This window comes from Melospiza georgiana, chromosome 6, assembly GCF_028018845.1.
Source record: "Melospiza georgiana isolate bMelGeo1 chromosome 6, bMelGeo1.pri, whole genome shotgun sequence".
NCBI classification, from domain to species: domain Eukaryota; kingdom Metazoa; phylum Chordata; class Aves; order Passeriformes; family Passerellidae; genus Melospiza; species Melospiza georgiana.
This window is the reverse complement of record NC_080435.1, coordinates 2,152,810-2,164,137: the sequence shown is the minus strand read 5'-3', so window position 1 is coordinate 2,164,137 and position 11,328 is coordinate 2,152,810. Positions and strand designations below refer to the sequence as shown.

At 41.8% G+C, this 11,328-nt stretch overlaps 1 protein-coding gene across 1 annotated transcript; it reads left to right on the top strand.

Annotated features, from left to right (window-relative positions):
• The first annotated feature begins 258 nt into the window (after nucleotides 1-258).
• On the top strand, nucleotides 259-6,906 carry ERH (ERH mRNA splicing and mitosis factor). Its single transcript, XM_058026181.1, has 4 exons — nucleotides 259-355; nucleotides 3,370-3,457; nucleotides 4,526-4,646; nucleotides 6,422-6,906. Exons 1-4 carry the CDS (start codon nucleotides 353-355, stop codon nucleotides 6,522-6,524), a joined length of 315 nt encoding a protein of 104 aa, XP_057882164.1. The 5' UTR covers nucleotides 259-352; the 3' UTR covers nucleotides 6,525-6,906.
• Nucleotides 6,907-11,328: the final 4,422 nt, after the last annotated feature.

Below are 11,328 nucleotides of genomic sequence, written 5' to 3'. Positions count from 1 at the left end.
AAGATGGCGGGCAGCGCCTCGGCCCGCCACGGGCCGCGAGCGGCTCCCTCACCAAAGATGGCGGCGGCCGCGCCCCGCCCCGCCCCGCGCGCTGCCCGACTCCAAGATGGCGGGCAGCGCCTCGGCCCGCCATAGGCCGCGAGCGGCTCCCTCACCAAAGATGGCGGCGGCCGCGCCCCGCCCCCGCCAGCCTGGCCGCCGGCCCTGCGGGCGCGTGCGCGCGCGGCGCTCTGGCGCGAGCGGCTCTATGGTGGCGGCCGTTGGCGCGGCGGCGCTTCCGGCGGGCGCGGGGGCCTGTGGGGGATCGCCGCGCGCCACTTCTGCCCGGCGGTGCTGAGGGAGCGGAGCCGCCATGGTGAGAGCGGGACGGGAGCGGATCGCCGCCTTTCGTGCGCACCGCGCCCGCCGGGGCAGCCTTCCTTCCCCTCCCCTCCCTGTCCCCCGGGGCACTGCGGGCGGGAAGGCCGCGGCCGGTGGTGCGGACCCGGGCGGGCGGCTGCACGTTTTGGCGGGGCAGGGCCGGACGGGGCGGGGGCACAAAGGCGGCGGCGGCGCTCGGGGAGCGGATCCTGGAGGCTCCCGCCCCTCTCCCCGGCTCCTTCGGGCCCCTCTCAGGGCGCTGCTCGGAGCCCAGCGCTTCCCGCGAGTGTCGCTCGCCGAGCGAGCCGGCCTTAAATGGCTGATCTGCGCTTTCCATGCTGCTCTCCCTGCTCCTCCCCTCTGCTCGGAGGAGGGAAAGGCGGGAGCTTGCCTTGGTGGGCTCTGGGAACGGCACGCTGAAGCTCAGAGGCCTCCCTATCATCGCGGCTTGTTGCGCTCATGTAATAAATGAAGCTGTGCTGAGGCAAGTTGTCGATGTGCGGTAGGAGGACAGCTGCTTGTCCGTTTGCAGCGACGTTCCATGTCTGCCTGGTTCTTGCTCCAGAGCAGTTGCTCGGCCATGATGAGCAGCTACGGGCCCTGTCCCTGTTGGCCGGCATGAAAGGGGGCCTTAGACCACTTTTTCTGCCTGGCATTTCGGTGTGTTCAGTGCGCTGCTGCTTGGCATTTGCATCACTGCACATCTTACCCTTACAATATGCGTTTGTCTTCCACTTTTATTGGATCGTATTGTATTTTTTTTTCTTTTTTTCACTTTACAATTAAATACACTACAGTTGGTGGAAGTCTCTTTGGGCAGATGCTGCACAGCTTTTAAGTCCTGCTGGTTTGGCTCTTGGCACTGCCTTAACCAGTTGTACAGGGTTCTGCCTTCAGTAGCAGGAGCAATTCCTAAAGTGCTTTCTAGAAGTTTGGAATTGGTACAATATAAACCATGCGGTGTCTCATTCCGTGTCCTGCTTCAAAGCAGCCAGTACCACTGTGCTTTTAAGGAAAACGCAAAGAAATTCGACACATGTATCATCATAATAAAGGTCCAGAGTGAGTTTCTCCAGTGAGTTTTCTCCCTTGTTTTGGTTTTGTCACCTAGGCACATGGGGCAGGTAATAGAGGAGCCTTCCCACAGGCTTCTAAGCTTGCCATTTGTAACTATATGGTAGGACAGGACCAGCAATTTTATCAAATCAAACAATTTTTTTTTCCTTTAAAGTAAAATAATGTTAAGTTCCCAAAGAAATCTTTGAAAAGCATTAATTCTACCATACACGTGATCCAATGGCATTAATTTAAATATTTTCCTGGGCCAGTATCTGATAACAGATATTGTATATTGTCTGAAGTGATAAATGGCTTAAAGGCAGAAGCCCAAATGATTTCTGCTGCGAAGTTCTGAAGGAACTGGCTTACATGTCTGGCTCATTGATTTTTCTATAATCTGATTATCTGGATAATTTCAGAATTTATACATTCATTTAGCACCCCTCAGTGACCATCTAATTAAAATGATAGTGCTGGAAAAATTATTTTATGGTAATCTTTGGCAGTCATTTGGACTCCCTGCTAAGACATGCCTGTTCAAGTACAATGCACTTGGAACAGCCAGATACCAGCCCCCCTTGGGGAATTCCCTTCAAATCAATCATCCTCTGGCATACATGAAAATGGATTTAAATGATCTACTCTCCTTTGTATGATGTTTGTTGATAGAGCATGCAGCTCAGAATTCCCCTTTTTTCCATTTCTGATTAGGAAAAGTCTTGCTCCTTCTTTTTCTCTGTGTAACATTTTCTTGAACTTCTCAGAATCTGCTACTGCTGTGTTGAGACAATTTGAAGAACTGAAAACTGTATTCCAAGGATGGGAACTCTGTCAGTTATGGGATAAGAATTTGTCCTGTTGTTTAGGTTTTTTCCCTGTAAATCCTAACATTTGCCATTTCTCTTTCTGTCACTGCTTTTCACGAGCACTGAATTGGTATATTCGTCGATTTCCAAAATATGGGTCGGGATTTTTCTGTCAGCCACTGATTAATCTAAGCCAAAGGATGTCTTACCCTGCCGTTGCCTCTGTGCTTTGTGCTCACCTCAGACATTAGCACTGAAAATGTTGGATCCAATTAGCAGCACTGGAAACGGCCATTTGCAGCTTGCTTGCAAACTTTCTGTGGTATGCACCCTGTTAATTAGATCACAGATTGTCTACACTTTAAAAATCTTGCTTCTTTGCTCAAATTACTTGCTGTAGCCAAGTGAAAAATGTTATGGAAATAATGGAAGCCACAGAGTGTGCAGTCATCTAAGCACCTGTTTTCTGTTCCCTGCAGAAGAACAAGCTTATGGACTCCAACATTTGGAACAATTTTCTGTGCTGTAATTACTGTTTGAGTAAACTCATTGGAGTCTGAAAAACCAGTACATCTGTTTTGCAAGAAATAATCTTGGGTGCTAAGTGCAGATTTATTGTAGCATTAGTGTTCCCTTGAAGGGAAATCAATAACTCAAAATAGCTAATTCTGTTAAAATCTTTTAGGTGACAGTGTGGTCAAGTTGGGTCCCCTCTTTGCTCTAATTAAAATTTTCAGAAAAAAAATTTGGGGCATTGAAAATTTTACTAACAGCTTGCATTTGGAATAAAATAATTAAACACACTAATGCCACAGCTCTTACACATTGACTTTATTGCTTTGCTTATCTGTCTAAATATAAACTCTTCCTGTGGTATTTTTTTCCAACACAGTAGCAGCTTTACTGGTGATTCTACATATTTTAAAGTTCCATAAGGATTGATAGGACTTGTTGGAACCAAAACTTAGTAACACAGCTTGTATAAATAGTAAATGCTGTGTGGAAAATGTCTGTGTCCTTGATTGCTAGTCTAATATTTTACCATTACACATCTTTTTACTCCTTCTTTCATATAAATAACTTGAACAAAAATCATTCAAAGTGTGCAAGTAACCTGTATTTTTGTGTTTGTTTTGTTTTCCAGTCTCACACAATTCTACTTGTCCAGCCTACCAAGAGGCCAGAAGGCAGAACATATGCTGATTATGAATCGGTGAATGAATGCATGGAAGGTGGGTGGACACAGACATGGGAGTTAAAAACTGTTGTTAAAATCCTATTTTTGACATATTCACAAACTTTATAAGGAAATAAGTTGCTCTTCATATTTTTCAAAGGTCATTCACAAAAACCCTCATGTTTTTAGCTTACTGATGTTCTAGCAAACTAAAATCTAGTTATTATTTGTTTCTAAAACTTCCTTTTGCTATTTAATATCTGGTTTTGATTTAAGTAGATGAAACATCCAGTTTGGGAGAGTAGCTGATATTCTTTCTTTCGTGCAGCAGACTTGTTTCAATGCATTTCATTGCAGGATCAGCACTTAATTCTCACTATTCTTTTCTTAGCATTGTAAGGCAAAGATTGCTGCTGGAAATACTATATTAAATAATGAATTGTGTGCAATTGATGCATCATCTGCAGTCTCGTGTGTCAGAGTAAAGATCTGCAAAACTTTGATACACATAATGGCCATTGGAAGAAAATTGAAATATTAGAGCTGTAGTTCACTTAGCCTTAATCTTGCAGGAGGTTTTGTGAGGCAAACAAAAGTATAACGAAGTCTCTGTGCTCATTTTAATATTACATTCTTCTCAAATGTATCTGAATTATTAGTGGACTAGTTTAAATAAATAAAAGTGTTATAAATGTATATACAGGTTTGTGCTGTCACTCTTACCTCAATACTGTGTTTGACTCTTGCATCAAGAATGGTCATTCTTATGAGTTCTTCTGTTTCTCAGGTGTTTGTGTAGTAGGAGTGTGTTCTAATTTCCATCTTAAAATTATTAGAAGGCGTTCCAGATGTTTGTTGGAGCTTACTGCATGGAAAATTATATATTTGACAAAACTAAACTTTTTCCCCTAGATGATGAAGACTTTTCTTTCCGTGTATCTTACCTGATTTTATAGTATTACCTTTCAATGCAAATTGCCAGGAACAAGAGAATTTCAGCTCTAGAAAATCTGATTGCTTTTACAGTGGTAATCTCTAAAGTTTTATTCGTGGGTCAAGAGCTGAAAAAGTTTCAGTTTATACAGTCTTTTAATATTGCATGGTTGATCTTGTTTCTCTGTAGGAGTCTGTAAAATGTATGAAGAGCATCTGAAGAGAATGAATCCCAACAGTCCATCCATTACATATGATATCAGCCAGTTGTTTGACTTCATTGATGACTTGGCAGACCTCAGCTGTCTCGTGTAAGTTCAGTTGTACAAGTCCATGTCAGTGACTTAGCAAACTCACAGGTCTTCCCTCTGAACTCTTCTGTGAGAGTTTAACATAATGCTGTTTTGTGTGCTTTTTAGCACTAACTGCAGTGCAGCAGTAGTGCAGCTGCCCTAGCAAGTTCCCAGGCCAGTTAAGTGCATAGATACAAGGTACCTCTAAAGGCTCAGAAACCAACAGTTCCACTTGGATTTCACTCACATTGAGTGAAATCCAGCAGTTAAGTACAGCTGACTGCTTTAGAATCTGTTTAAATTTCCCTTTGTGCTGTTAGTACAGTCCCTCAGGAGGCAGAATGGTCACAGAATTTTTCTCAGCTGAGGGCAGTACTTGTGGTAGAGTAGAAGGCTACAGAAGTGCATTGCAGCCAAAAGTTTGTTTTGATCAAGATACAGCAAGATGAAAGTTTATCTAACAGACTGAAACTAGCCACTTGTTTTAGGTGGTAGCAGCTGTTTTCTAGGATAGTCTTGTGCCTTTTTTAATTAGGCTTCTAAAATCAGTGTCATGCCAAATTCTACTTCAGCTCATAGTGTTCCACCAGATGGCACACATAGCACAAGGTGTAAGAGACGCCTCTTCTTCACAGAAATTTCCTGAAGTACTTGTCTGCTCTTGCTGTGTAGCATTATGAAAGGGTTTGGGGATGGAGGGTAGAAATCAGTAACTTTTCCTGCAGGTAGCATTTCTTACATTGCACTAGAACTACTGCTGTATGAACATACATTGAAGCTCTTGGTTTGGCCTTGATGCCATCATGCTGAGGTTTAAATAGTAAGACTTCCTTAGAAACATCATGCTTAGGGTCTTTTCCTTAGGTAAGAACTATAAATTGTTCTGGAATGAGTTAACTTGGGATTTTTACTTACCTTCTTACCACTGTTCCTTTCACCCTTCTTATCTATCAGAAATAAAAGTATATCAGGATTTAAAGACTGAGCAGGACTTCAGTGGTTCTTGAATCATTCACTGAAAGTACCATCTTCATAAACAAAATATTATATAGGAGGACATGAGCCTACACAGACCTTCACTCAGATTGCTTTCATTTTTCAGGCTCATTCTGTTTTAATTCAACATGCCCTGAGTAACTGAATTCTCTGGCCCTTGCAAGTGGACTGTTTTTATCAACTATGCTTGAATAGCAAAGAAAATGCATCCGTGGGGTCTTGTTTTCAGTTTGCTTTTTTAAAGTATCCTTGTTAGGTGTAAGCATGTCCTCAGTGCCAACTGGCAAGAATCCTTTGTCATCCATCTGTGAGTCTGCCTTTGCTCCTGAAAAAAATTGATCTTAAAAATTTTTTTTAAATTCCACACAGAAGTTGAACACTTGAAAGCTTAAATAAATCTTTGAAGTAATGTTGAAGAAGTGTTTGACTCATTAAGACAAATTAGATTGTTTCCTGGTGGAACTATTCTTCTGCAGGCTGAGTTCTAGAATGCTAAAATTCTCTACTTGCTGTCTCCCTTAAGTAATTAAATGCATGAATTAAAATATGAACACAGTGTTCCAGTCACCCAGTAGTGCTTGGAGCATCTCATTTTGTTTCAGGCTCAGTCTGATCTGCTGGACAGCTGTTTTATAGAGAACAGGATAAATCCATTTGATAAGTGGCAATTCCCACCTAGTTCTGATACTACCTTCTGTACACCACTTTCTACCTCATACACTTGAGGACAATTAATTGTGAAGTTCTTCTGGTAGATGTAGCACAGAGCAGACTGACATTTCTTGTTTCCTCTGCAGTTACCGTGCTGATACTCAGACATACCAGCCCTACAACAAAGACTGGATAAAGGAGAAGATCTACGTTCTCCTCCGCAGGCAGGCCCAGCAAGCAAGCAAATAATGGGGGCACCATTGCTACGTGGGTTTGGGGGGTTTGGACAACAGGTGTGTACAGAGTGTAGTGGTGAACGTTTTGTATTATAGTCATCCTGTTGCCATCTTGATAAACTCGTTAGCCAGGACTGATTGTACTTTTAGGGATACAAGGATTTTGTTGGATTGGAATTTTTTTCAGTGTAAATGGAGAAGAACGTACATCTTCAGCAGAGTTTTGGGTTTTTTTTTCCTCCGGTTTGCTAATGGTCCTACCTTATTTGAACCCCTGGGGCTGTTCACATTGTACTTCACCACATTTGCTGTATGTGCCCCTCTGTGGGTTTTTTACATTCAGTTATGTCCTTGAGATGTCTTAATGGGAAATAAAAATCTACCCTTTAGTTAAACTTGAGTGCTCAATTTTGTGGTTCCTGCCAAAAAACACAAATCTTTTTCCCCATTATCCAAGGGATATGGCTTGAAAGGTCACGTGGACTGAACCAGCAGTTGTTTCCTGTATTACAGAACACCTCAAATTCTGGCTCAGTCTTGGTGGTTTTCCCTGGGCATCTTTGGGAAACACAGCAACCCTTTTGCACTGCTCAGCTGATCTCTGTACGAGGCATTTTATGTACGTGTGTCTGCTCTGGAATTGGTGGATAAGAGCAGGCTGAATGTATGACATCACAGGCCCCTTGAATTAGTCTGCTTACAATTTTCCCCCAAGAAAGGAATAGACAAAGCAGATTGCTCCCATGAAAATCTGCCCCAAACTTAATTTTCTCTGTACATAAGATAAAGGCTTAACTTTTTTTGGGGTAAACTTACAGTTTACCCACACTGTAAGTTGCATGTGCCTCTGTCTGTCTTAAATGCTGATGTTTCTGTAATTTCGCTGTACTGAAAAGATTTGGATTGGAGGACACATCAGACCAAAAAACAGAGCAGGTAGAAAAGAAAGGCTGGTGTGGTACTCTGTGCCTTTAGAGTTTGCCTGCTGTAGGAACAGACTGTACAGATTACACTTAACCAAGAGCAGTTCTGGGATTGACAGAGGATTGCAATTCTCCCCAGTGCACTGGATTTCCTAATACACATCAATAGTTTCTGATGGACCTCACAGCAAATGCACTGCCTGAAAAGAATCTGAGGCAAAGTGACTGTCTGTAGTAAAGCTTCAATGAAAGTAGCTTTACTTAAGTCATAAGTAATAGCTGCTGAAGACTGGGAATCAATTACTGAAGGGATATAAATTCTTAGAAAGAAACTGGGTGAGGGTGTTAAACCTCTCAGCACCAATACAAGTTGGACTACTAGCTCTAGAATTTATAGTGACAAGGAATAAATTCAAAATAACATCAAAACATGCTTCCTTTATAATGAATAGTGATTTTCAAAACATTGTAGGTCAGAAATATATTAGTACACTTAAGATTATTAAATCCAACAATACTTCAGGGCATATAAGTTTTATATCCAGCTTGAAAACAGTAAGTAATACTTAGAAAATTCACTATTGCCCATATAAAAACATTCAAATTTAGTACAAGCAGTGTTATTTTTAAAGCTTTTATAGTTTATCCTCCTGAAGAGCACATACTAAAATAACATGCTCGCTCCTAACATGTTTGAGGTTAATTTCAATTTTTTTTTTTGTAAAATTTCCAGTGTTCTCTTGGATGAAATTTTGCAGTCTTTAGGCAAAGCCAAATAAGCATTTACCTCATTCTGTGGGCTTGCTTTCAATTTAAGAACAACCAGCAATGTGATCTCTTTCCTTACTGTGAAAAGCACAAAGGAGCATGCTGAATCTCTAGTAATCAGGCATTGGAACACAGCACAGCTCTTCCTTCAAAGGTACCTTACATTTGGTCTGATTTAAGAAAATCTTCCTCTTCCTTGATTTTGACTCTACTATGATAACTGCGCAAACTCAGACCAGTAAACAAGTATAAAATACAAATTTCTTATATTCAAACAGAAAATAGGAAGAAGGTACTTTAAAGGAGGTGGTAATTAACCTTTCTGCTTTTTGAAAGGGACTTTGTGAAGATACAATTTTTAGTCTTTTGGAAAGTAGAAGGTTGCAATCTTTAACCTAAAGGTTACTTCACTTTTTTTTTTTAAACATACAGACTGCTGTGGCCATTTCAGTAATGGAAGTTTTCACAGAACTGAAAAATGCAAGTAAGTTGTCCTTTCATATCTCTGGAGCCAGATTTGGCCTTCTGGAGATGAAAAGTGTGGTCTGTAAGCCACTTCAGAAGAAGGGATTTGGGCATCATCTCTTTTCCCCCTCTTCATCCAGCTACAGGTCTATTTTTCTTTTTCTGAAATAAGCTACTAGATACAACTCTAGTGCATAGTTCTTGAGCTGCTGTTTTCCATAATCCTTCACTGCATTTTACTTGATTAACTATTTATGAAACAATAGATTTGCTGCTGAGCTGAGCACCTGACCAAATACTCTGAAAGGGAGAAAGAATGCTACAGTATCTATCCAATGTGCAACAAGCTAGAAAGAAGAATCTAGAAAGTTGTCTCCCACTAACCACCTGGTGCCTTGAGAAGTTTAGTGGAGAGGGTTGTGAGCACTTGGAAACTTACTACATGCACTCTAGTACTGTAGGCTGTTGTAGCAGACTGTGAAAAGTGACTTCACTTTGCTTCTTTGCTCCTACTGAGGGAGGAATGGATGGCAGCAGGGCATGTAGTACCTCCTGCAGTTGCATTTGTCCTCAGAGGCATCAGCACTTGGATAGCAAGATACTGAAAATTGCCCAAGTTCAACTACTATAAAAGTGAGGCTCAGTAGCAGCATTTTGCAGGTAAAGCCATTAAAAATGGTATGATTGTAGAAAAGGAATCAAAAAAGAATCTGTCATCCCATGCATGCTTTGCCTGCAGCAAGTTTTCTGGGGCTTCTTAGGTATGGATAGATACAAGTAACTGTGCTGGTCATGCCTGCTACAGCGTGGGAGTAAAGGACAAAGGAAATTATACTGGCTGCTTCTGCAGGAGAGTGGTACAGTATTTTAAAACAGGGATTAAGAATGGAATCCAGAGACCTAGTATTTCCAAGTGTGTAGAAATACTTAAATTTTTTTAAAAGCAAGTCCATTAAGGAAGCCTAGCCTCAGACCAAGGAGCTGTATGAGCTATTTGCCAGGACTGCAGAGGAATTGAGGAGCTTGCCTGACTTCTGCTTGCCTTGTGGAGCTGTGAGCCATGCTGCTTCTTTGCTAATCACAGACTTGGGAAGTCCTCCCACAGTTTCTGGACTGCCTGCCATGGACTGCAAGTTGAGGAATGACCAGACTGGCACAACTCATTTCTTGGCAGGGCTGTTCACTAAGCGAATTAGTAGGGTGAAGTTATGAGAGGTGGCTGAGCTGAAGTAGCAGTTCACTGCTGTTGAAAGGCATAATGCTGCTTCACACTACTGTACAAAAGGGATACTGGGTGTTGAGGGGAAGGGGAGAACAGGACTGCTAGTCAGCACCAACAAGCAGAGCAGCTGGTCATTTAAAGATACCCAAAACCTGATATTTGAGAACAAGCACAAGCACAGTCGATAAATTGGTGTACATATAAAGCACCCATTTATGCCCTTGCAAGCTCCTGCCAGTCAGTAATGCACTGGGTCAGGGAGTAATCCCACTAAGATTAGACTGTGAGTTGTGTTTGACACTGCAATAATACCAGCATCATTCTTACAGGAATCCCACTCTGCAGCCTTCTTCAGTATGCTGAAGGAGAATTGTGAAAAGCAGAATTGAGTTTGCCTTCCTGCTCTGAGGGTGAAATAAGCTAGATAGTTAAAATACTTGCCTACTATTGCTTCCATCATCATGTTCTTTTAAAATAGACTGAAATCTTGACATCCATCACAATGCATTATAAGCACAGCAGGAAAGCAGCATCATTGCTAGATCAGTCTGTTCTTGTGCTTATCACCATTGTCAATGTACAGTGGAGGAAAAAAGAAGTAGTCAAGACCACCTCGTTATCTTCCTTAATAACTAATAAACCTGTTTACAGCAAGAGGAGACTTGACTACCCACAATATTTTCAAGGTTGAAAGATTTTTTGACTTGCATTAGAAAATGCTAAGTTGTAAAATTGCTGGTTGGGTTCTCATGACCATGTGCCAAGCAGTTTGTGCTGGTTCATGATGCACTGAAAGCAAGGGTGCTTCTTAGGATGACTTACTCTCAGAAAGAAGAGGGGAAAGCTCCAGCTGCTTGACTTTGGAGTATATAAGAGTTATGTACATTTGCATACTTACTCAGACCCCTGAGTAAGGGTCTGATTGTACTGGAACTCAGCTACACTGAAAACTCGCTCCATAAAAATCAAGGGTAGCTAGGTTACAAGTGCAAAACAATTAAAACCTCCTGATTTTCAATTGCTCTGAAACTGTTGTTTTCTAGACCCTGGTGAGCATTGAAACAAATTGGTTTACTGTTATCATAGGTTCAGGGGGGCAGGGAGTTTCAGTTAGCAGTTGTCCAGCAGGAGATGGGCTGTGGGTGAGGCTAAAGACTCCTAGCCTCAGTTAGCATCTGAGCCACTCATTTGAGGTACCCACTGGCCTTTGAAGTCTAAAAGCATTGACTTCAAGGTAAAATGATAAATAATTTTTACTAGCTATAGATAATTGGCAAGAGTACATCTGTTAAAATAGAAAATTAATTTTGCACCTCTGTTGTACTAGTCAATTCCCTCAAGTTTTCCACTCTGAGTGTATTGTCTGCTATAATGTTACTCAGTGTTGCCCAAATACAAGGTACCATTCATGGAAACAGCAGGGAATGAATCTGCCTCTG